The 26254-nt window shown below is 49.5% G+C and overlaps 1 protein-coding gene across 3 annotated transcripts; it reads right to left on the reverse strand.

The window, feature by feature from the left end:
- Nucleotides 1–1169: 1169 nt before the first annotated feature.
- Cldn14 (claudin 14) lies at nucleotides 1170–21820 on the reverse strand. 3 transcript variants are annotated; one of them, XM_078044617.1, is made up of 3 exons: nucleotides 21701–21820; nucleotides 21220–21344; nucleotides 1170–2215 (listed from the first exon to the last, which is right to left on the reverse strand). In XM_078044617.1, exon 3 carries the CDS (start codon nucleotides 2132–2134, stop codon nucleotides 1415–1417), a length of 720 nt encoding a protein of 239 aa, XP_077900743.1. In that variant the 5' UTR covers nucleotides 2135–2215; nucleotides 21220–21344; nucleotides 21701–21820; the 3' UTR covers nucleotides 1170–1414. The 3 variants fall into 3 exon arrangements, with proteins under 3 accessions (XP_077900743.1, XP_077900744.1, XP_077900745.1); XM_078044618.1 differs by lacking the exon at nucleotides 21701–21820 and adding an exon at nucleotides 21573–21694; XM_078044619.1 differs by lacking the exon at nucleotides 21220–21344.
- Between the last annotated feature and the right edge of the window lie 4434 nt (nucleotides 21821–26254).

Below are 26254 nucleotides of genomic sequence, written 5' to 3' on the forward strand. Positions count from 1 at the left end.
AATGATGTTTTCCTGGAAAAGAGCTGAGTTGATTCGTGTTTCCTTTTCATTGTAAGGTTTGGAGTTGTGTGTCCTGCCCCCAAAAGCTGGCCACGTCCTTGTCAGAACCATCTGGGTTACTCCTCCCAGCCCTGGAGATTTGGCAGAAGCAGGCATCTCCTGGATGGATGTGGCTATAAGGTGGCAAATAACAGGCTCAGAGGACCGGGCGCTTGTCCTGGGAGTGGGGGAAGATGGGAAAGCGAGAAGGAGGTGGGGGTGGGGGGGACACTGCATTCTCACACCCTGTCACCTGGGGAGGGAACCGAGGTCTCGCGTGGATCAGCTTCCTATTTTAGCTGACAGGCTGTAGAATAGAAGCCTCTCTCACTTCTGGTGTCACCCCTTCCTGTTTCACACCGGGACCTCGGTGTCGATACGGCTTCCCTCCAGTCTAGGTAGGTCCCACTCGCTAAAGCCAAGTGGCCCAGGCTCCCAGTGCTGATGGGGATGTGTGTGACCAGGCACAGCGCTCTGGCCATGTGACTTAGGTCACAGCCAGAAAGGACATCAATGCTCTGGGAACAGTCAGGTCCCCCCGACTGTCCCAGAAGGTCTCTGTGGCGGAAGGAGCAGTCAACCTGCTCTCTTGCGGCTGGGACTGGCCCCCCAGAGAGGAAGCCAGAGGAGTCTCCCCGGGGCCCCTGGGGGCAGCAGAGCTCCTGAGCTTCTTGCCGACACCCAGAGAGTCGCGCCAGGTGTGCTTCGCTTTGTTTTCTCTGTTCACTCTGTGTTCTTACCGTGGGCTCCTCCTGCTCATGGTAGAAGGCCGCGTTGTCCCTACTTTGTGATTATGGCAACTCTTTCCTCCGAGAGCGCCCCTTCCCTCCTGCCCTGCCTCGGAGTTGAAGTGGGGATACGGTGACTGGGTTTGTGGGTGTCGCTCCAGCATCTTGTGGCTGAGTTTGAGCCACTGCCCTCTGATTTTCCCATCATGCACGGTGGTGGCCACTGCTGGGTGTCCGGCCAGCAGAGCTGGTCATTGGCCCAGCTGGCAGCCCTTGAGACCCCAAGTCCCCCAGGCTCCGGCTGCGATCCCTCGCACCTTGGAGACAGAGCCACAAAGGAAACCAAAGCTGCTGCCGACCATTTCATAGACAACCTTGTCGCAAGTAAGCACCAGGCCAAACTCCGAGTCTCTCTTTATTTAGCTCTTATTAAATCACCCACATAAATACGTATAATAAATACAAAAAACAGCAAGGGTTTAAAAAAGTCTTTGGTATACCGAGTTTTCTCCTCTTATTTCTCCCCCTTCCCTGTGTCTAAGCACATCCCTTGGATACAGAATAACCCAGCAGTAAACTTTGGGCTGCACCCTGCATCCATCGGCTGTCACTCAGGTGGCCCTCAGGGATGGACGGCCCTGGGGGACTCACACGTAGTCGTTCAGCCTGTACCCGCTGTGGGATGCGGAGGTCACCGAGGGGGCCCGGTTGTCCTTGTAGGCGTCTGGTGGCCGGTAGGCGGGTGCGGTGGCAGCAGTGGCAGTGGTGGCCCTGGGCTGGGCCTGGTAGGGCCTGTAGGGTGCCTCCTCCTGGCAGGACAGGCAGAGCAGGGTGCCTCCGATGAGGGACAGGGACGAGGAGATGAAGCCCAGGTACAGGGCCTGCCCGATCTCAAACTTCATGCCGCTGGGCAGCAGCGGGTTGTAGAAGTTTTGCACCACGTCGTTGGTGGTCCAGGAGACGGCCACCATGCAGAGGAGGCCGGCCAGGAGGAAGAGCGACCCTCCGAGCACCGCGAAGGTGGTCTTGGCGGGCGTGCCCTTGGCGCAGCGGGTGCACTTCATGCCCACCACAGCACAAGCGCAGGCCATGCCGGACAGCAGGCAGGAGATGACCATGAGCGCACGGGCCGCCTGCAGGTCACGAGGCAGCGCCAGCAGCGACCGGTAGATCTGGCACTGGTAGATGCCCGTGCTGTGCCACACGCACTCCATCCAGAGCCCCTTCAGGTAGGACACGGCCGTCAGGATGTTGGTGCCCACGTGCGCCGTCCTCCGCCAGTGCGGCAGGATGGTGGTGATGAGCGTGCCCACCATGCCCAGGAAGCTCAGCAGGAAGCCCAGGAGCTGCACAGCTGTGCTGGCCATGGCTGCCGTGCCCGCCTAGCCCTGCCGGGCAGCACCCTGGTGCCCTGGGATCACGCTGCTCCTCAGGCACCTGCAGGCGTCCTAATAAAGCCGAGGGAGGCGGGAGGAGGAGAGAAAGGAAGCAGGTTAAATATTATCTCAATGCATTTATTTCTGTCACTGAGACTGGGTTTCCATAGGCAGTTGGTGTAGCAATTAACATTCTGAAAAATAGTTTCTGACAATTCACTGAGAGGAAGAATAGGCTGCTTTCCCTGGAAAGCCAGAGCTGGGGAGGATGACAGCAGGTCTGGGCAGCCCCCTCAGGGGACCTCAGGGAAGGGCACTCCAGAGCCCCTTTTTCTGATTTCCTTTTGGACCTGCATGGGAGCACCATGTGTGGGAAGTTCTACCATGTCTCTACCCTCAAGCACTGCTGCTGCACCTGAGTCTTACTTCGTCCTCTGTGGTCAGTAGTGGCAGTTGTTAAACAAGCCTGGACTCGTATGCTGGTTATGATTAGAAAACAGTCTTGGGCTGCCACAGGATGCAGGGTTTTCTGCAGGGGATGACTTTCCTGCCACTCAGTCAGGGAGAGGCTCAGCCCTCCAGGATGGTCAGGTGCTGCCTTCAGGATTCCAGGACAAATGTGATGTGGGGATGGTGGGCTGATGCCAAGGGGCTGGGCCACCAGGGTCACCAGCGCGTCAGGTGCCGCAGCCAGGGACAGGCCAGTGTTCCCTTCCTCCAGCACAGGCCTCCAGGTCACCCCAGCCTGCGGCCCCAGTGAAGACCTTCAGAGGGAAGTGGTCACAAAACCAAGGCTTCTAGCTGGCCTTCAGAGAGGGAGTGTGGAACCTTCCAGAGGTCAACATTAAAACACGAACCTCAGAGTTTCAAGATCCAGGACACTCCGTGGTGACAAGAGCCCTGCAGCTGGGTAGTACCTGGAGTGTCAGGGACACCTGGAGAGACTGGGAGGAAGTGGGGAGGGAGGGAGGGGGAGAGGGAGGAGGTGGGGAGGGAGGGAGGGGGAGAGGGAGGAAGTGGGGAGGGAGGGAGGGGGAGAGGGAGGAAGTGGGGAGGGAGGGAGGGGGAGAGGGAGGAAGTGGGGAGGGAGGGAGGGGGAGAGGGAGGAAGTGGGGAGGGAGGGAGGAACCAGGGAGGGAAGGAGGCGTCCCGGGAAGGAGGCGTGAGGAGGTTCCCCACCTTGTCCCCAGCTGGCCTTTCTTAGGTCCTGCATGAAGTTCTGTCATCCCTCCACTTAGCAGATAGACACACCCTGTCCAGGGGCTGGGGACACCATTCCAGTCCCAGCTGTCCTGTGGTCACTACTGTGGAGGAAGTGGGGCCCAAGCAATGCCCACGTGGCCACCTGGTCAGAGCTGCTGCTGGGGGTCTGCCCCACACCCGAGCGCAGCTACACCACCAACCGCCAGCTCATCGGCCGGAGGCCCTGGGTTGAGACGCTGAGCCTTGCTCGGTCAGACTTTCCAGAACAAGGGGTGCTGCCCAGCAGACCAGCCCTCAAGGCTGTGGAGCTAAAAAGGCCCCTGGAGACGGAGCCGGGCAGTCGGGCAGCCTTCGGAGACTCTGGGGTCAGCGGAGATTCGGAGAGGCCGGAGCCAGATGCGAGGATCAAACCCGCTGAGACAGGACAGACACCAGGGACGGTCCCAGAGCATCAGGGGCAGAGATGCCAGGTGAAGAGGGGCAAACGCAAGTGCAGAGTCCTGCCTGAGGTAACCTGGTTACCTTTACTCCATCAGCGCAGTAAAGTCACCCCAGGGCTGGAGACGTAGACGTGTCACAGGTGCAGGGACACAATGAAGAGCACAGGCGCAACGCAAACCCACCCCTAATGACACGGTGGTCCCTGCCCGCCCTGTGGAGGGCATAAAAGCTGCATCCTTTGTCTCTATGTAAGTCACCTGGGTGTCCTTGGTGTTGGAAGAACTGGACACTGGCAGTGCCATTTTGAAACATCCTCCATCTTAGACAAGATCACCCCAAGGTCGCTCTGACTCAGCCGGCCTCAAACCCCGACAATACCCCATCATCCTGCCAACTTGAAATAACCCCACCAGTTCCGCCTAGAACAGTGACCACCCCAAAGAATGGAGGTGACGGCCAGAAGGACCCTTCCCTGACCTGACAACCCCCTAGCAATGGCCTAACTGCAACAATTCCCCCTTCCTCTTGCCCCTACAACTACCCCAGGCTGTGAGTGGGAGACGGTCCAGTCTCCGCCGGGTCCACCTCTGCAGCTTTGGCCAGAGTGAACCTGGGCTGCTGCGGAGCTTCCTCTCCCCTCCTCATTTCCTTCATACGGTCCTTTCCTTACACTCGGGGCTTGAGCATAGAACTAAGTCTTGTTCCTGTTCCGGTGTGTTTTGTCTGACCCTCTGATGGAGAGCACGGGCACCTGGTGGGTAACAGGGACGCGGCTGGCACATGCCTGGCAGTCCCCCATGTCCTGAGGCGCCATGCTGCCAACCCTCTTGCACTGAGGAAACTGGGGAGGTGCAGGGGAGGAGCGTCCCATGGCCGACCTGGCTGGCCCTTGATTTCCTTCCTCCTCTAAACGCTACCTTCCTCGATTATGTAGGCCCCCAGTCAGCGGCTGAGGAGTGGACTCCGGGGCACTGAATCCCCTCCCCAGATTGTCCCAGAACCGTGACCTTGGTCCTTTTGCCGTGGTTTATGTGGCCAGGGTGACCCACCATCCCATTTTGCTGGGGATGGAGAGGTCGCCCAGGTCAGGGATTTCCTAAGCAAACAGGCCCAGGGGCTGCAGATGTCTCCAAAAGGACCCTGAGATCTCTCCCAGGCCTGCCCAGAGCCACTTTCAGGCTGATGGCCCCACAGGCTGTCCTGGGTCCAGGACATTCTGTGGCCTCTCACTTGTCAAGGTCAATTACCAAGTATGCCGATCCTGAAGAATGTGGCAGGAAAGCTAAGCCTGTCTGACCCCATTAGGCTGGGCAAGTGGAGCCCCAGTTCACGGGAGGTCTGCATATTTATGGAAAGAGGTGAGGGCTAATTTTAGAAACCATGAGGTTGCTATTTTTAACCTGTGCTATAAGGATTTGTTAATTTAAGAAGTGAGTGTTAATGACCCCCGACTCCCATCTCCTCTCCCTCCTCAGCAGCAGCTGCTGCAGGCGTCAGGTAATAATTCAACTGCCCGGCAATCGCCTTCACTTTGGGTCATGCAATGAAAAAACAACTTCAATAGAGTGCATCTCCCTGGAAACCGCAGAAAACTCTTCCCTGGCACCCCAGACCCCAAGACCCTGCACCCCTCGGGGCTCTGTGTACAGGGAGGAGCTAGCCCACTCTGGCCTACAGGAGCTGCTGCACTCGGGCTGAACCCGCAGGTCCAGGGCTGTGTTTGGCTTTGCCTGTGGCTACCCTTTCTCCACTGATGTGTGTGGCTAGAGAGATAAGCCCCAAGCAAAAGGCATTCCAAGGTCAAGTTCCCAGAAGACCTTGATAGGCTGGCTGGGTGGGGCCGAATCTAACAAGACCAGTATCCTGTGGCTCAGCGCTGGGGAGAGGCGTTGGTGCAGGGTTTGTCAGCGGTGCTTCATGGAATGCTGCCTTTGCAGCTCGTCTCACATGAAGGACATAAAAGTCAATTACGTTTGAGAAAAGCTGGACCCTGGCAAGACTTTTCATCGTCATAACACGCAAAAACACGCAGCTTTCCTGGGAGTGCTCAAACAAACTATTTTCTAAATTTATTTGACTAAAGACACCCTCTCATCCCCTTTTCTGAAGAACAACTTGAAGTAAAATCACTGGGGCAAAATCCTTTAGACTTAGGGCTGGGGTTGTGGCTCAGAGGTGGAGCGCTCGCCTAGCATGCGTGAGGCACTGGGTTCGACCCTCAGCTCCACATAGAGTGAAATAAAGACATTGTGTTCACCTATAACTAAAAAATAATTTTAAAAAAATCCCTTAGACTTAGAACCTTTATGGAGCCAGGGAGGCTGAGGCAGGAGGATCGCAAGTTCAAAGCCAGCCTCAGCAACTTAGAGAGGCTCTAGGCAATTCAGCAAGATCCTTTCTCTAACTAAGATATAAAAGAAGGGCTGGGAACGTGGTTCAGTGGTTGAGTGTTTCTGGGTTCAATCCCTGGTACCAAAAAAAAAAAAAAAAAAGTTCTTTGGAGGCAATGGTGAGACAGAATTGACTCAAAAAATGAAAATAAGAGAATTTGATTTTCAGGAGGAAGAGTGAGTGGCAATAGAAGGCCCAGGAGGACACTCTGACTTGACTTGTCCTCCCTCCAGGGTCAGAAAACCCGGCTGTAAAGTGATGTGAAAATCTGTGAAGGACAGCTGTGAGAAACCCCAGAGCTACCGTCGGCCCCTGAAACTGGATCTGGTTTTATGAGCACTGGCTCTGAGGGATGAAGGTTTTTTTCCATATAAATTTTTATGTTGTCTCCTTCCTCTGTAGTCTGTGAGCTACATTTATTTTTAAAGGAAAGAATTAAAGAAAAAAAAAAGGCACCCTCCGTGCAGAGCCGGGGGTGGGGGGATCCCACACTTTGTTCACCTGCCAGGCGCCTGGACCCCAGCTGTGCAAACCCTACAGCTTCGTCTCCAAGTTAAGCGTCATTTCTACAGCCGTGGCCAGCAGGGACAGCCAGGCCAAGACAAAGGGACAGATGTGCTATGGGACAGTTCTGCTTTTTGTCCATCCAATGTCCTCATGCACATCGTCCTGCCTTCTGAAGACCTTCCTCCTGCTCCTTGGGGCATCCGCTCAGCCTCTTTGGCCAGCCACGTTTCTTAGAGGGTTGCAGATCATGGGCCCTGGAGGGTGTTTGAATCCCGTGCCTCCCTGTCCCTCACAAGTCTCACCTTTGGCTACTTGCAGCTGGCACCTAATCCTTTGCAAAATCAGCCCCTATCGTGACATCTTTCCCATGGACACATGGCTTCCTGTCACCGATCCCTTGGGACTGGTGAAGGATGCGTCAGTCCCAGAATGGGAGCACAGGTCCTGTGCAGAGGAGCGGGGCATGAACCAGGCATGGTACAAGTTTCTTACCCAGAACCACCTGTTTGTGCCTCATTTCAGTTTTGGGCTGTTGTGTATTTGGAGCACATTTAGAGCTGCTTGGTTACAAGCCATCACATGTGACCTTGTCTCTAAATGCTCTTGACACAGTGTGGGATCCATGATGGAGGACCCAACAAACAGGTGGCTCCCAATAACTTTATCAGAGAAAAAAACAAAGAGCTGTCTTGGAATGAGCAATGGCTGGAGTGGCCCTGACTTCCCCGTTCAGCAACTTGAGAAAGGTCGTCCTGTCCCCGACCCTACTGCCTCTTCACTACTGTTGAGGGTTCAGATCTGGGATCGGAGATCAACTCCAGGGAGACTGGGTTCCCTTACATGAGATATAGCAGCAAAAGTACCCGACGCGAGAACATAAAAAACTTGAACTCTGCACAGAATGAAAGAGCTCCAGTTTGGCATCACCCGCGCACGCGCTGGACGCTGGCTTTCTTAATCATGTAGGAAGCAGGTGGATTTATTTCCTAGAAATTTTGCAGATTCTGTTTGTAGCACATCTTCTTACACAAATATGAAAGGATCATGATGAAGCCATCAAATACTACCTTGGAAAAACCATTTCGTATTCTCTGAGGATGCACCTCTGTGTGGGGTTGTTGGCTCTAAAAGTCAAGTTTCCTTCACTGCTGTCCCAGACTTTCTGTAACTTTCCTTGGGTTACTTTTCAGACTGGAAGGCATGGATATTTTAAACTTATGAGAACTCTCTACGCCCTCCACAGTCTTAGGATAATGGCATGACCAGAGCTGGGTACGTCATGAGGGTCATGCTGGCCAATGTTACGTGGTAAAGCCATGTGAAACACATCCTCCGAGGTCACACAGAAGACGGTCATAGGTCATAGGCTGACTCCACCTCCCCTCTTTTGGACGAGTGAAGAACAACCTATTTTTCAAAATAAGAACTGGTTTGGAGAACAGGTTGTGTCAACACAACTGGGAACCATGGTGTGTGGTTAGAGGCCAGCAGAGGCGTTTTCAATTCAATAAGATGGAAGGCTATTGATTTACCAAACTATGAACCTAAGTCACGGTGACCACAAAAATTCTAAACCCTTTCCCGGGAGGCATTCTCTCTCTAATTCCAACTCACCAAAGGTCATTAGAATTCCTTAGAAATGCCGTAGGTCAACATTTTTAAATGAAACGATTAAATTTAATCTCATAAAACCCACAGGTGCCTTTTCTGAGCTGTTTCTCCTGATGAGATTGTCGTGTAACTCTTCCACATTGTTGTGCTTCATTTTTTAAGGTTTGGATGACTAAGAACTTGCCATATAAGAAAAAACTATCTAGGAAAGTTAAAAAAGAAAAATAAGTGAACACAGGATATTTTCTAAAGTGGTAGATGAATTTAGATGACTGGTAAAATGTTTTGTGGGAAAACTTTAAAAGAATGCTTGACATTGACTCACATCCCCCCAAAAGAGATGTCTGGGTGTCCCAACCCCAAATAACTCAGAATGTGACCTGTTTTGGAAATAGTTGTTTGTTTTGTTTTTTTTTTTTTTTTGAATTTTTTAGTTGTATTTGGACTCAGTGCCTTTATTTGTTTTTATGTGGTGCTAGGTTCGAACCCAGTGCCTCACACTTGCAAGGCAAGTGCTCTACCACCATGCAAATATGGTCCATTCAGATGAGGGCATGCTGGAAGCGGGTGGCTCCTCATCTGATAAACTGGTCTTTATGAGGAGCTGGCATGTGCAGGCGGGGACAGTGCAGCCGTGAGCCAGGGAAGAGTGACGCTGCCAGCTACCACAGAAGCTTGCAGTGGCCCAGGGAAGGCTCTCCCACATGGCCCCCGGAGGAACCAGCCCTGCTGACGCCTCGATTTCAGACTTCCAGGCACTAGAACTGTGAGGGGCTACGTGGCCCTTGTCAACCAGGCTGTGACTCTGTGTCCTGGCAGCCCAGCTGGTGCCCGGCAGCACCAAGTGATATGAACGACGCTTACACCTGGGCGTGGGAAAGTGAGTCTCCTTCCCAACAGGTGCCCAGAACCATCTGCCTGTTCACATTTGTCACTGAATAAAGCAAAGCAGCAGTCAGCTTCACGTCCCCAAGTGTGGAGGACAGAATCCCGGGGGAAGAATCTGGAAGCCCTCATAGATGTCAAAGTTCAAGAGCGAGGCTTGCCTGCAGCCAACAGCCCGTACAGTGGTGCCCACGGCTCAGCCTCTCCACGATTAAAAAGCACGTAAAGTTCACTTAACCCGCAAAGAGTTTGGGGCTGAGTTCTTTCTCCAGGGTGTGCGCAGGGGCCGGGCAGCACTCGGACTGACGGCTGACCTTTTCGGTCTGGATGTCTGGTTCTGTTAAATCAACATGTGTTGGTTTCATAGATCATAAAAACCCAAATTTGGGGTGCAGGCCAGATTTAGATAAGGTGACTCAGAGGGCTGAAGAAACTTTACCTTAGAAATGCAGCGGAGCTCCGTGGGGTATCCGCTCAGTTGGGACTTACATCAAAACAGAAACAAAAAGAAAAGAAAAAATACCCCAAGCAACAAGACATTGTCACAGCTGGGCTGGAAGCCTTCATGAACAAGACAACTATTCTGTGAATTAGGTAAGACTCTGCCAATTATTTGAGTACTGAAATAGGAATATATTTCTGTGGTTACAAATGTGGTGTCAAATGAAAGCATAAGGCTAAGATTTACTGAGGCTAAATAAAATAATGTTGTTTAAAGCTCGCTCTCTGTAGGCTCATTTTGAGCCCGGGTGGCTGTTAGTTATTAATGATAAGACTAAAACCAATCACAGCAAAATTTGGTCAGCATTTATGATATGCCAACCCACAGCTACGTCTTCCCATTGGTGTTTATTTAATTCTTAAATCTGCAATGTGTTTATTGTCCTCATTTGGGAAAACTGAGGCTTAGAGAGGTTAAGTAACTCGTCCAAGGTCATTTCTGGGCTGAATCAGGGTGACCAATAGGAGGCTATTGTGGTCATTCAGGTAAGAGATACTGGGACACTGGGCTAGTGTCATAGTGATAAAGGCAGGTACAGCCGAGAAAATGTTGGTGTCTGAGTACATTTGGAAGGTGGGACTGGCAGGATTTGCCAGTGGTTTAGTTGAGGGGTAAGAGACATGGCCAAGGTTTTGGTCTTCAATCACTGGAGAAATGGAGCTGCCATTTATTGCCATGGGGTGCCAGGTATTTGGTCATACATTATTTAAAAAAAAAATCTCTGTGAGAATGCTTGGGATGAAATTAACATTTGAGTCAGCAGAATTTAAGTAAAGTAGATTGCCCTTTTTAATGTGGGTCTTATCCAATCAGTAGAAGGCCTGAACAGAACAAAAAAATGTGTCTTCCGTCAACTCAGACGGCCACGACGAGGTATCATCATACCCCATGTGGTGGCTGAGGGTAAGGAAACGAATTTTCTCATAATTCTGGAGACTGGGAAGTACAAGATCAAAGTCCTGGCTCATTCAGTTCCTGCGAGGGTTCTCACTGTGTAGTCACTCACTCCTCTATGTACACGTGGAGAGAGCCTTTCTTTTTTTCCTCTTCTCTTAAGGCCACTAATCCCATCACAGCATCTCACCTTCATGACCTAATCTAACCCTAATTGCCTTCCAAAGCCCCATGTTCAAATACTATCACCTGGTGGGTTAGAGCTCTCACATATTCATTTTTTTTGGGGGGGGGCACTAACATTTAAGAACATTTCTTGAATGTTCTTAAAATTTCTTGAACGTTTCAAGAGAAAAGTCTTTTCCCCTGCAGATTGCCCTCAGACCCCATTTCAACCTCATTCCTTCCGTGTTCTGCAGGGGCCTGCCTTGTGACTGGGGCAGCAGTAGCATCTCTCCTGGGCCTGCAACCTCCAGGCCCACTCAGTGGATTTTGGACTTGCCAACCTCTATAATAACGTGAGCCAATTCCTCACACGTCTTATTAGTTCTATGTCTCTAGGACAGCCCTGACTTATACAGAAAGTAAAGAGAAGAGGCATTCTGTACAAAAACATATTAAAAAGAGAGTGCATCATGATCAAGTGGGGTTCATCCCAGGGATGCAAGTTTGTTTCAACACACAGAAATCAATGAACGTAATTCACCACATCAACAGACTTAAAGACAAGAATCACATGATTATTTAATTAGATGCATAAAAAGCATTTGACAAAGTACAACATCCATTCATGTTCAGAACACTAGAAAAACTAGGGATAGTAGGGACATAGCTCAACATTGTAAAAGCTATATACATTAAACCCAAGACCAACATCGTTCTAAAATGGAGAAAAACTGAAAGCATTCCTTCCAAACCTGGAACGAGACAAGTATGCCCTCTTTTATCACTTCTTTTCAACATAGACCTTGAAACTCTAGCCAAAGCAATTAGGCAAAAGAAAGAAATTAAAGGGATACAAAAAAAAAAAAAAAAGAGCTCGAACTATCCCTGTTTGCTGATGACATGATTCTATATTTAGAAGACCCAAAAAACTCTACCAGAAAACTTCTAGAACTCATAATTGAATTCAGCAAAGTAGTAGGATATAAAATTAAAACCCATAAATAAATTACATTTCTATATACCAATGATGAATCAGCTGAAAAAGAAATTAGGAAAACTATCCCATTCAAAATAGCCTCAAAGAATAAAATAAGGTACTTGGGAACCAATCTAACAAAAGAGGTGAAAATGAAAACCTCAGAACACTAAAGAAAGAAATTGAAGGAAACCTTAGAAGATGGAAAGATCTCCCATGTTCTTGGATAAGCTGGATTAGTATCATCAACATGGCCATGTTACCAAAAGCATTATACAGATTTAATGTAATTCCTATTAAAATTCCAATGATATTCTTCATAGAAATAGAAAAAGCAGTCCTGAAATTCATTTGGAAAAATAAGAGGCCCAGAATGGTCAAAGCAATCCTCTTGGATTGGTCAAAGTAAGAAAAGTGAAGAGGAGGCACGACAGTACCAGACCTTAAGTTATACTACAGAGCTGTAGTCACAAAACCAGCATGGGATTGGCACCAAAACAGGGATGAAGACCAGTGGAATAGAATAGAAGACACAGAGACAAACCCACATAAATACAGTGATCTCATACTAGACAGAGGCACCATAAACCTACATTAGAGAAAAAATATCCTCTTCAACAAATGGTGCTGGGAAAATTGGAAATCCATATGTAGCAAACTCAACTCAAAGTGGATCAAGGACCTAGGAATTAGACCAGAGTCCCTACACCTACTAGAAGAAATAGTAGGACCAATTTTCCATCATGTCAGCTTAGGAACCGACTTTCTCCACAAGACTCCTAAAGTGCTGGAATATTACTCAGCCATAAAAAGAACGACTTTATAACTTTTGCTTGTAAATGGATGGATCTGGATCAAATAAATAATGGGATGGTTTTAAACTAAAAAGCTTCCTTACTGCAAAGGAAGCAATCAAGAATGTGAAAAGAGCCTACAGAATAGGAGAAAATCTTTGCCACCTGCACCTCAGATAGATCATTAATCTCCAGGATGTACAAAGAACTCAAAATACTTATCACCCAAAACAAACAAACAAACAAACAAACAACCCAATCAATAAATGGGCAAAGGAACTAAACAAGCACTTCACAGGAGAAAAAATACGAATGGTCAACAAATATATATATAAAAAAATGCTCAGCATCTCTAGCAATTAGAGAAATACAAATTAAAACTACACTGAGATTCTATCTCATTCTGGTCAGAATGGCAATTATCAAGAATACAAGTGACACACTTCACAGAAGAAGAAATATATGATCAACAAATATATGAAAAAGTGTTCAACATCTCTAGCAATTAGAGAAATACTAATCAAAACTACTCTAAGATTTCATCTCACTCCTGTCAGAATGGCAATCATCAAGAATACTGGCAACAATAAGTGTTGGTGAGGGTGTGGCGAAAAGGGCACACTCATACACTGCTGGTGGGACTGCAAATTGGTGCAACCACTATGGAAAGAAATATGGAGGTTCCTCAGAAAATTGGGAATGGAACCACCATTTGACTCAGCTATCCCACTCCTTGGTTTATATCCAAAGGACTTAAAATTAGCATACTACAGTGACACAGCCAAAAAATCAATGTTTATAGCAGCTCAACTGCCAATAGCTAGATTACGAACCAACCTAGGTGTCCTTCAGTGGATGAGTGGACAAAGAAAATGTGGTATATATACCCAATAGAATATCACTCAGCTTTAAAGAAGAGTAAAATTATGCGTTTGACAGTAAATGGTTGGAGAATATCATGCTAAGCGAACTAAGCCAATCCCATAAAACCAAAGGCCAAATGTGTTTTCTCTAATATGCGGATGCTAATTCACAATAAGGCTGGGGGGCACTAGGTAAGAATAGCGTTACCTTAGATTAGGTAGAGGGAAGTGATGGGAGGGGAGGGGAGGGGATTTGGGGATAGGAAAGATAGTAGAATGAAACAGACATCATTACTGTGTGTATATATGTGACTGCATGACCAATATGATGCTGCAACATGTACACTCAGAAAAATGAGAAATCATATACCATCTATGTATGATATATCAAAGTGCATAAATGCATTCTACTGTCATGTATAACTAATTACAGCAAATAAAAAATTTAAAATAAATAAATAATACAAGTAATGATAAATATTGGTGAGGATGTGGGGAAAAATACATACATTGCTGGTAGGACTGCAAATTGGTGCAATCACTATGGAAAGCAGTATGGAGACTCCTCAGAAAACTTGGAATGGAACCACCATTTGACCCAGCTCTTCCTCTCCTCTGCCCAAAGGACTTAAAAACAGCATACTGCAGTGATGCAGCCACATCAATATTTATAGCAGCTCAATTCACAATGGCTAAGCTATGGAATATATATATATATATACACACACCCACACACACACACACACACAATGGAATATTACTCAGCCATAAAAAGAAGGACTTTATAACTTTTGCTGGTAAATGGATGGATCTGGAGACTATCATGCTAAGTGAAATAAGTCAGTCTCCAAAAAACCAAAGACCAAATGTCCTCTTTGATATGTGGATGCTAACACATAATAAGGGCAGGAGGAAGAATAGAAGTTCAGTGGATTAGACAAAGGGGAGTGAAGGGAAGGGAGGGGGATGAGAATAGGAAAGAAAGTAGAATGAATTGGACATTACTATCCTATGTTCTTTTTTAAGAAAATGTTTTTAGTTATACATGGACACAATATCTTTATTTTATTTATTTTTTATGTGGTGCTGAGGATCGAACTCAGTGCCTCACATGTGTGAGGCAAGTGCTCTGCCACTGAGCCACAACCCCAGCCCCACCTACCCTATCCTATGTTCTTGTATGATCAGTGAAACTTCACATCACATACGATCACAAGAATGGGATCCTAATTAGGATAAATTATACTCCTTGTATGTATAATATGTCGAAATACACTCTATTGTCTGGTATATCTGCAAATTAAAAAAAATAAAAGAAGAAAAGAGGCGCTCTGCTTGTGGACAGTTTTGAGACGTCCTTCACCATCCAGTGGGATAATAAGGGTCAGATACATAAATGCAGAGTTCAGGGAGGGGACAGAACTGGAAGTCCACTGGAACTCATCAGCATGGAGATGGGATTGAAAGCTTTGAGACTGCAAGTTCCTAGGGAGTGCATGTAGACGGGGTGAGCAGAGGCTGGGGACTGATTCCCCAATGGTCCAGCATCACAGATGGGGGGAGGGGCAGGAGCCTGCCAGGGGGAAGGAGTGAGTCAACCCAGAGGGAGGGAGCTGAGTGAGGATGGTCCACACTGGAGAGAGCCATGCCCTGAGTCTGGCCGTAATCAGGTCACTCACGTACCCCAGGCACTGAAAGGTGCTCGATAGGGTTAGTAACTTAAAGGAAGCTGGAGACCTTGGGAAGTACAGTTCTCGTGGGTGATTGGAGTGGGTCATGTAGAGAGGGACAGGAGAGCTTGAGCCCAGAGGGTGCCTTCAGAGGACGTGGACCACCAAGGGAAGGAGGGATGAGGCGATGGTTGTAAGACAGGGTCCAGAGCCTGAAAAATTCAAGCTGTGAACTGGGATAGGAAAAAAGTCACAGTTTTACTTCAGGGATGTCTGATTGACAGCATTTCCTTCACTATGCATGGAGCAGGCACCTACGGCGATGTGACAGTGCCTGGGACTCTGTGAGCAACAGAAACCACCCACATTTCTCATCAACTTCCAGGTGTTGCAGAGACCTGGGAAGGTCGCTTGCATTGCCGCTGTTTCAACCCCTGCCAGATCTCGGGATATAATGCATCAACAGAGAAGCGCATAAATCACTATGGACAAATTGTTTGAGATCTCTAGATAACTGCATTTCCATAGCGTCCTCTCCCTTTAGTATCCCATGTATTATTTTGCACATTCGAAAGCAATGGGCTAAGAGATGCTCGGGCCTCATCAGAAGGCTGAAGGGATCCCAGGCAAAATGATCAACAATCCCCAAATGTCACCATCAACAACTAAGTAACCACGAGGAACCGCTGCCTGACAGTGTGTGGCCAAGAGGGGATCTTTGTTTTGATCTGCTGTTGTTTTGAAGATGAGAGAAATAAATCACATTTGCATGCCTTTGGGAATGATCCAGGGAGAAGGGAGACACTGTGATGTTGAGGAGATGTCCTGGTAGGGGACAGCGGGGCCGGGCATGCAGACAGCTCTCTGCAGGCTGGTCCAGGGCACCGGGAGATGTGGCCATGGGCATCATAGATGTTGTTGGATTGCTTCAGTTTTCTCAGGAAACAGGAAGCAGAGCAGTGACTAGGGAAGGCAGATGGGGGCCGGTGCTGTGTCTGTGCAGGGGATTAAGCACGACTGCGTGAGGAGGAAAGGTCGGGTGAGTCAGTCCCAGGTGCCTGGGTGGCCATGAGGCTGCTGCCCGGCCTTCTCCAGCACAGGCGCTGCACTGTGTGGACCCCACGTGGCCCCGCGTGGCCGAGGGCTGACTGAAGCCGGCAGGGACTTTCCCGAGGGGAATGATGAGCTGGAGTTGCACAGAGGAGCCGTGGAGCAGCGGGCGTGGAGGTGAGGCTGGGAAGGAGGGAGGTGCAGGGGTGGAGACAGTGACGGTAGTGACGGACAGCAGGCAGTGCGCTGGAGGGTGGGAGGGGACGCTTGCTGCAGTGATTGGGAAGGCCTGTGGCCATCGGTAGGCAGGGTGGGATCACAGAGGGGAGGGACCCTGAGGGGGGATGGAGGACCAGGGGGAGAGGTGGAAGGGCCACCTGTGGGGAAAGGAGCCACCATGAGTCACTTTGAGCAACTTGTCACCTGGTTGTTTCACCAGGAGTTTAGGTGTCCCTGATGGTTAATTTAGGTGCTCCCTGTGAATGAGGGGAGAGAACGGGGCTAGAGAGCAGGGCTCGGAGGCGTGCACGTCTTCTAAGGACAATCCTAGCTTAGGAGAAAATAATGAGCTGACTCTCGGCCCAAGTCTTTGTCCTGCCCTTTACTCTGTTCTTCGGGGACTGCCTGCGGTGGGAAAAACGCGGTCTTCACAGGCCACTCCTCTTTCTCTGAGCCCTGCAGCTCTTCTTTTCTGCAAAGCAGGAGAGTAATGAAGGACAGTGGCTGTCCACTCAGAGGATCTGAGAGCCTGGGGGTCGGGAAATGACCTCTGATCTGGGCAGGGACATGGCAGAACGTGTGCGTGAGACCCCAGACAACTGGACAGGTGAGATAAACGGACCTCTGGTTCTTCTGCTTTCCTCCTCTTGCCTTCGCGGGCAGCTTTGGCTGTGGGTATGTGCCCTGGGGTGTGCTGGGAGAGGCAGCTGCCCTCCCGGCTGGGCTGGTTGGTTCAGCTCCCCCAGCTCACATCTCTATATTCCAACTGACTAGAATTCAGGGGCCCTCTGACCCCTGATGGAGCTCTCTCTTGGAGAGCTATAAAAAGACCCTGAAGCCCAGGACACCCCCAGAGTCTGGTGCCTGGATTCTGGGTCTACACGTGGGAATTTTTGCGCTCTCCTCCCCAGCCAGGTGACTTGGACATGCATCCAGGGTTGAGAACCACTGTCTCAACTGAAATGACTTTGAAAGTTTCTCTAGGTAGCTTTAAAAGAGTCTAAGATAACCACGTGTGGTGGCGCATACCTATAACCCCAGTGACTGGGGAGGCTGAGGCAGGAAGATCCCAACTTGGAGCCTGTCTCAAGGTAAGAACTAAAAAGGCCTGGGGATGTAGAGCAGTGTAGAGGTGGGTTCACCTGTACTGGCATGGGACTGGGAGGCGAGTCTGAAACTGTTGAAGCAAGTCGTGTCCAAGTGTCTGCTCTGCTGGGCCTGCCTGTGTGGGCTTCCCTGAGATGGAGACAGTCATGCCCGGCCTGAGCTTTTCCCTGTCCCCTGCATATTGCCTGATCTACCACCAGTTTGGCTCTCATTCTCCCTCTGTCTCAAATCCTCTTCGTCATCTTATCTGTGTTCTTCCCCCATCCTTGACCCTGAACTTCCACCTGCCTCTATAATTCCTTTGACAGCTGAGAATCTGGAAAGAAGGGGTTTCCTACTCACCTTTGGCTCCCACCTCCCCAGCACTTTACTGCTTAAGCCACCAGGGCCCTCTTCCTGGGCCCCCAGCTCTTCTTGAGCACTCAGCCTTCCCCCTGCCCAGGGCTAGGAGGCAACCCAGGGCCTGGCTCTTGCTGTACCACTAAGCTCCAACCAGCCCCGGGAGGTTGCTCCTGGCCAAGAGGGTCACCCATGCACATTGTTATCTTCATGGATGACCCTTGAAAATAAAACTCCTGGCTCTGGCTCCAGAGAACGACATTAACATTGGTAAGAATATGATAAGGTCACTCCTAGGGGAAGCCAGTATGTATTTTTTAAATGTTCAAGAAGTTTAGAATTAGCTGGGCCAGATGCAAGGTTCAGATTGGGAAGTCCTGGTCAAAGCAAAGGCCCTGCCAATAAAACAGCACATGGCCTTTCTCGCTTAGTCTTCAAGGAGGTGACCAAGCTGCCTCTCTGAAGCCACCTGTTACCTTTTCCTGCCTTCAGAACTGGCTACAGAATTTGCAGTACCCAATGCAATGGAAGTGCAGGGCCCTGGTTTGTAAATCATTAAGAATTTCAAGGTGGTGGCAGCAGCACCTGCAGCCTAGTGCGGAGCGCCACCAAGTGTGGGCTCCCTTGTGACGCTGGTGGCAAGCCAAGCCAAGCTGAACTCTGCCTGTTGTGGACATGCCCAAAAACTGGATGTAGGGATTTTTCTTCTCTTAAAGGGATAAGTGCATCTAGTCAGGTTGTTGAAAGAAACTGGAGACTTTCTTGAAGTGTTCTGTAGAATAAAAATAAGTTTTTGTGTTTTTATTTTTTCTTCACTTAAATGGGGCCCTGATGCCTTTGTGAATATCTGTCAAGGAGGAGCCTTTGGAAAACAAAGCACTGCTGGTCTCCTGTGCCCGAACATGGCCACCAGTTAAAACAGACCTGGGCTCTGAGCCTCGGTTTTCACCTGGTGTCCACGGGAGCTGGAGGCCCCTGGCCTGCTTCTTGCCCCAGACTCCTCTGCTCCAGTCTCCCACCCTGGCAGGAGTGAAGCTAGGTGGTGAGTCCCACTGTCTCTCTCCTTTCCTACAGAGTCACCCAGTTAGGAAAGATGGTGGAGGTGAATGGCCCATGGTGGAGAATTCCCTGGGTGACATTGCCTCAGGTCCCCAGTGGACCGTCCAGCCTGCCCACGGGAGGAAGATGCAGGTCAGCTGGAAGGAGGAATGTTTTGAGCTTAAAAGTGCCAAGAATCACTCCTGAGCTGGCAAGGCTGACCACCTGCTTCAGCACAAGCCTCCAAAACAGACTTGGCTGCTCAGTAGGGCAAGATCTTTTCCAATATAAGCAAGAAAATTATTTTTAAAAATGAACATATTCAATTTTATTGACCTTCATCTTAGAAAAAAAAAATGAATCGGAGGAAATATTTATTAGTTATATATAGATGTGTGTGTGTGTGTGTGTGTGTGTGTGTGTGTGTGTGTGTGTGTTTATTTATTTACTGTACTTGGGTTTGAACCCAGGGGCATTCTACCACTCAGCTACAGCCTCAGCCCTTTTTAGTTTTTACTTTGAGACAGGGTCATGCTAAGTTGCTGAGGCTGGCCTCCAACTTGTGATTTTTCTGTCTCAGCCTCCTGACTAGCTGGGATTACAAGCCTGTGCCATGGTGACCATCTTATTAGAAATATTTTCATAGACCAAAAGAAGAACCTGTGTTTTTCTCTGTAGAAAGATGCACTGGCCCCATTATACAGATGGGTGAGTGCAACACAGTAAACCTAAGAGATGGGCGGATCGGACGGAGCCAGATAGCAGGGAGGCCGGGCCTGGTCTGACTGATCATGGATGAGTAGCCCAGCCCCTCGTGACTCACCTGCTGTCTCCCTTGGAGCAAGGGCTTCTCAGTGCTTTTCTAGAAGATGCCAAGATAATATGCGTAAAAACCTGAAAGTCAGGTTGGATCCCTCATCTCACAAAAACAAAACAAAACAAACAAACAAAAACAAAAAATGAAAACAAAAACCCAGACTCTGAAAGCCCAGCAGAGGAGGACATCAACAAACTCAAGGGTGCTCTGCTGAGGTTTTATCAAACTCACAGGAACAAGCAGAGGCAGGCACCAGCAGGATGTTCCCCAGGCCAGGCCAGGGTGCTGGGGGGCCGCGAGGACTGGGCAATCCCCTGGTTTCCTGCCTTCAAAACTAAACCCAGTGCTTCAGAGATATTTGGTCTTGAAAACTGGAGGAATTCAACAGCCAAAACCCAGCACCCTGAGTGGCTGCACGGTTTGGGGACCCTCTTGGGGCATTAACTGTGGTTCCCCTGATGTTTTGTCTGGGGTCCTCCCGCCCATCCTGGGCAGACTGTGTTGGAAAGTGGTCTCGAGGTGGTGGAAGGATTAACTCACGGATCAGATCGCATGCAATTTCCCCTTTCTACCAGGTTTTCCTCATGGTAATGAAAGACCCTAGCCCAGTTAGCCTAGTTACCTAAGGCCAAGATATGAAACCAAGATACCAGACACGCCATAAACAGGTTCAGGCACCAGGCATGCTCTCCGGACAACCGGTTGAAGAACAGAGCACCTGCATCCTGAGGCATAAATGAATAAACCGGAACAGATAAGCAGGAACAGAAAGAATAGAATGCAGACCTGTGGTTTTTGGAATGCAGACCTATGCCCCCTAGGTGGCCTATATGCTAGATTTAAACAAACCAATAAGAAACCTGTTGCTTCCCGCGCGCGCGAAACCTGTCCCAAACCCTATAAAAATCTCTGTATCCCCAAGTCCGGTGTGCCAGTTCACCAAAGCTCCGGCTGAGGTTCTGCTGGGCACCCGCAGGCGCCTGTGTCCCAATAAACCAACCTCTTGCTTTTGCAGCCAGTGTTTCGTGTGATTCTCCTTGGACAGGGATACGGGGGTCTTTCATTGGACAGGGGTCTTTCAGTAAGAGACATCCACAAATTTTCTGCCCTTCTCGAGTGCCAGTGTGTGTATGGGGTGGGCAGGGGTGGGGTTCCGGGGGTGAGGAGGATGTTGCTCCTAAGCATAGAAACTCTGTGCACTTTGCCTGGCCCCCTTTGCTGGAAAAACCAAGGAATAAGAGCCAACAGAAGCGCACGTGATGACAAGCTCACCAGCCAACTTGGGGGTCTCAACACCCACAGAGTCAGTCCTAGCTCCCAAACTGAAGCCCCTCAAGTGACAAGAGTTCTGCCCAGAACTCAGGAGCTGCATTCTTGTCCTACCTGGCTCTTTAGGAGCCAGGCTGCCCTCACTTCTGGCTGCTTAGTGTCCTCTGGGCTCCAGGCCCAGCCTGAAGCGGTTTTTCTGGCTGAGGCCATAGTAACCGTGCCACTGGCCTCACCCACTCACATACCTGATCAGCAGGGGCCTCGGAGCTTCTGGCACAAATGACTTTCAACCTCAGGCCCCCCCCCCCCAATTCATAGCTTCACTCCAAACTCACATGCAGAACACTTGGGTCCCATCCGCCTGACTGCTGGGGACCCCAGCTGGGACGCTGTGGTGCTGCTGTCTTCCCTCCTCCACCGATGGGAAGTGTCAAGTCCAGGGCATTTGAGAGAAGATCACCTAGACAATGACCGTGCTCTGAGCAGGGCCTCTGTGGGCACACGTGCCCTTGGGTTAGAAGGTTAACTACCCCGTGTAACCACAGGAGGTGGCTTGGTGCAGGCAGACATTCAAGACCAACCAGAAATTTCTTTCTGCATTTTAGAACAAGAATGCCCGAGGTGTCTGCACACGGTCATCTCCTTCCTAAATATGCTCTGATGGCTGCCGCTGGCCGGGAGTCCTTACCTCCCCAGGTGTATCCGGAAGGCTGCCTGAGACCCAGCCCCTCCCGCTGCCCCGGCTCCTTGCTCTGGGGCCTTTGGTTGTTCACTGGCTTCTCTTCAGCCTTGTTGAGGGCTTCCCTCAAGACTCACCCGATTCCTGTCAGTGACCAAAAGTCCTCAGCAAATCCCCTCCTGATCCCGGCCGTCTGGCCACAGTGACCTCTGAGCCGCTCACCTGGCCGCTGTCCCCACACTGCTTTGGACTTTTCTCCTCTTGAGCAACTCAGTTTCTCAACCTGCCAGCTCGGTGGGTCCTGTACTGATCAAGGAGTGAGCTTTATTTATTCTGCTCCAACTGTGGCCGTAAATGGCTTAGGTGCTGTCTGTGGGTGGAGGGAGGGCGTGGGTGGCCAAGCGGATCAGTGCAGAACCATGGACAGTGGGCCCTGAGTTGAAGGTAAGGGACACAGGGAAATGGGAGGCAGTGTCCAAGGAAGAAAGAGACGTTGGCCCTGAGGGCCCAGGAGGGCTGGGACAGGCTAGGACAGCCCCTGAGTGTGGCCCAGGGAACCGGCCATGCTAGGAGTCTCCAGCCCCTTCTGTGTGCTGCTGGTGATTCTGGGATTCAAAAGTGTCTTCAAAGTCACTGCTTTGACGTGACATGCACTTTTTTTCCTTCCTTGTTGATGCTCCATGGTCAAGAATCAGAATCTCTTCCGGCTTTGGCTGGAGCTTAAAAAAGAATGCTGTTTGGAACTCTGGGTGTGGACCAGAAGCCTGCTCTCTGGGTCCCTGCAATGGGAGGGGACGGGCAGGGAGGGGAAGCACCAGGACCTCACAAGTGTCTGTCAAGCGTTATTGATGGAGAAATGATCCTCCGCCCAATCTGCACAGTCTTTCCCCACCTCTTTGGAAGAAAAGGTCGTAAGTCATAAATGAAAACACTTTGGTTCAGGATTGTTCTTGGGTCCAGCTGCTCCTGTATTCAGAGTTGTCCTTCCATGCACACTATCTCGCTGTGCCAGGACACTTACATAAGCCACCCCAGCTTGCCTGGCACACCCTCCACCCCACCTGCAGAGTTACATGGTGGAGAGGAAGCCGTGGCAGGAGTGAGCCGACCTGAGGTTTGCTTTTGTTAAATAACAATATTTTCAGAACACTGGCACATGCTATGGGCACTAGCCTCCGTAGTAAAATGCACCCGTATTATCCACCATTTTATGCTAGAAGTTTCTGGAGATGACTTTCTGTAATCTGGCCTTTGGGATGATTTGGCTACAGGTAATACATTTAATTTAAAACTGCCTTTGATTTCCTGGCACTGATTGAGTATTCTTGGGAAATCCTGTCAAGAGAGAAACGTAAACTCTAAATTATTTTATTATTTATGATATGTTTAGGAGTATTTCATTAAACAACGAATGAGGTGGACGTAATGTTATGTTTTGTAGCTATTTCATTAAACCTTTATTAATCTTGATTTTCTTTGGAACAATCATTCCTGTTCTGGCCTGAAGTATGTGAGGACCCAGGCCTGAGGCTCCTGATGGATAAAACAGCTTCTCCTGGGCCCCAGGGCAAAGTTACAGGGACATCACGTGACTTGGCCTAAATATTGATTTGTTTTTCATTCATCCAAAACGTACTGAACTCCAGCCTGTGGAGCACCGGGTGCCTGGTGAGCGAGGCAGATCCTCCCGCCCTGTCGGGGCGTGGGGTCAGCTGGCCATGCAGGGAAGTTAGGGGCAGGAAGGTTTGTCTTGGAGGCTCCAGCCCTTCTCCCCCAGACCTCTCTGTCATGGGAGCCACGGTGTGAGGGAAACGAGACTTTTCACTGTCTACGGCTGGCAGAGCCGTTGTCAGCCTGGCAAAGGGCTCCTTTGTCTTTGGTTCAAAGAGCAGAGAGCCCAGGATTTGGAAGGACGGTTGACGGGTGCAGAGTGCTGCTTGGGCCTGTCTATCATGGGCACCGCTGGAGGAGAGCTTGGCCTACACCTTCAAGGAGATGAAGTGTGTGGGCGCCTGGCCACTAAGGTGCTGGTGTGGGACTTGGGGCCTTCTGAGGGCATCATCTAGGGAGGGCACTGGGGGTTTAAGCAAAGCAAGAAGCCAGGATCAGGCCCAACTGCAACAGGTGAAGAGACGCCCAGGGACAGGGACAGGTATATCCACATCAGGCATGGGTGTCTCCTGTCATCATGATGAGATCACAGGACTTCCTGAGTCACCAGAATGGAGTATGGAGGGCATCTAGATCATCCCTGCTCAGATGTTATGGATTTAAATTGTTTCGAAGAAAAGGAAAATCCCACAAAATTTCCCTAAAGACAAGTGAGATAGGAAGCGGGTGAGAGTCAGATTCTGTTTGCATAGGAATGTCCCTTAGAGTCTGGATTTGCCCCAGATTCTGGGTTTTAGATCATGCTTTCTGGTGTGAAGAATGAACCGCAAATTCAGAGATCCTTACTTTTCACCAAGTAGATAGCCCTGAACTTTGGCCAGCATAGTTTCCTGGGGCTCCCCAAACTGGGAGCTAAAGACAACAGAACGTTCTTCTCTCTCAGTTCTGGAGGCTGGAAATTCACAACCAAGGTGTCAACAGGGCTGCTGCACCCCAAGACGCTGGGTGGAACCCTTCCCCGCCTCTTGCGGCTGTGGTGGGGGCTGTCGTCCCTGGCCCTCCTTGGCTGGCGGCGGCCTTGCTGCAGTCTGAGGCCTGTTGCTTCATCTCTCTTCATGTAGCATTTCTTGGTATAAGGACACCAGCTCATACTGGAACAGGACCCACACTACCATCCTCATCTTAACTTGAATATACCTTCAAAAACCTAATTTCCAAATAAGGTCACATTCCTGGGTACCGGGGTTAGGGCTTTGGCTTGACTTTTTGGGGGATGAAATTCAACCCATACCAGGTAGTCATAGCTGTGTCCACCAGTTACTTAGCCCTAGTTCTAATACATGGAGTGCGACTGTGATTTCTATTTGGAAGAGAAAGAGCTCAGCTATTGCCAGTGATGCCCAAATTCCAGTGAGTCAACAAAGTGAAGATGCTGAACCAATGGCTACTACAGTCAAGTTCATTTCCAAACAAGGGAAAGGCTAGGTGCCTCCCAACCCCACACTCTACTCTGAAGCTGCCCCTGTGCCTCATGACACCCTCTGGTCCTGACATGAGTGCCACAGAGTGACAATAAAGGCAAAACAGGTCACTGTTTGGAGACCATACAGCCCACTGTGGAGAGCCCTCCTTCCCATCAGTTATAAATTATGACATTTTCCTGTTTCTTGAAATAACCCTTCATAAATAACCAGCATTATTAATAGGACTTCATAGTCTACTTAGAATCAGAGAGAATTTTGCTGAGGAAAATTACAAATAGAGGATAGGAAAGTTAACTGGTGGCAAATGTAGTTAGAAGAACAGGGAAATGAATTAACTCAGTTCCTGTTTATGCTTTCATCTTCAAAAGCGAGGTGTAACTGACTGGAGGCTGTGCTTTCTCAGGCTTTGTCACTGCAGAAATGTTTTGGCTAATGCTGGCCAGGTCACACAGAATAGGAAGGGAATGGGATAGGATTTCATTTTTATCTACCCGTTGCCAATGATTTAGCTGACAACCGCAACAGGCTTTTGACATGGTCCTGTATTTGCTTATTGTTCTTTTGTGCTCTGGATGCTGGAAGATGTAACTGTTTGGAAGAGACAGATGCCAATTACTTCCCAGCTAAGGTGCCCAGGGACCCTCTGATGAAGACTGACATCCAAAAAATTATGTCTTAAAATTTAAAGCGATCAAAAGAATTGAAAGCAGAAGCTCAAACAGATCTTTGCACACGCATGTTCACAATAGACAAGAGGTGGAATCATCCCAAGTTTCCACTGAGGGAGAATGGACCAACAATAGGTGGTACACACATATGGTGGAGTATTGTTCAATCTTAAAGGGGAAGGAAATTCTGACACTTGTTACAGCATGGATAAATCCTGAAAACATTATGCTAGGTGAAATAAGCCAGTCCCCAAAGGACAAATATTGTATTCTTCCACTTAGAAGAAGTACTTAGAATGGTTAAATTCAAGTAGAAAGTAGAATGCTGGGATAGCAGGGGCTGGAGGAATAGAGAAATGGGGAGTTACTATTTCATGGGTACAGAGTTTTGATTGAGGAAGAGGAAACGTTCTGGAGATAGATAGTGGTGACGGTGGCACAACAAGGTGACCATACTCACTGCCACAGAACTGTCCACTTAAATGGTTAAAATGGTAATTTAGGTTATGCGTACCTTCATTATTCAGCTTTCCATTACTGGAACAAAATATCTGAGAATCAACTTAAAAGAAGAAAGGTTCCCCTCACTCACAGCTTTAGAGGTTCCCGTCCACCTTCAGTTGGTCCTGCTGCTCTGGGGCTGTGGTGAGGCGGCTCGTCACGGGAAGGGTGTGGTGGAGCACGGCTGCTCCTCTCAGGCTGGGACGGGAAAGGGTAAATGAAGAGCCAGGCTCCCCGATTCCCTCTGAGGACACACCTATGACCTCAAGACTCTCACTAGGCCCCAGCTCTTGAAGTTTCCACCATCTCCCAATAGCACCACCCTGGGAACTCAGCCTTCAACACATGGGCCTTTGGGGACATTCCAGATCCAAACTAGAGCAGTCTCTTATTAAACTCTGGAAGGTGCCGGGTGGGCTGTAGGCTT

The sequence above is a fragment of the Ictidomys tridecemlineatus genome, chromosome 3 (genome assembly GCF_052094955.1).
Source record: "Ictidomys tridecemlineatus isolate mIctTri1 chromosome 3, mIctTri1.hap1, whole genome shotgun sequence".
In the NCBI taxonomy this organism is placed as follows: Eukaryota; Metazoa; Chordata; class Mammalia; order Rodentia; family Sciuridae; genus Ictidomys; species Ictidomys tridecemlineatus.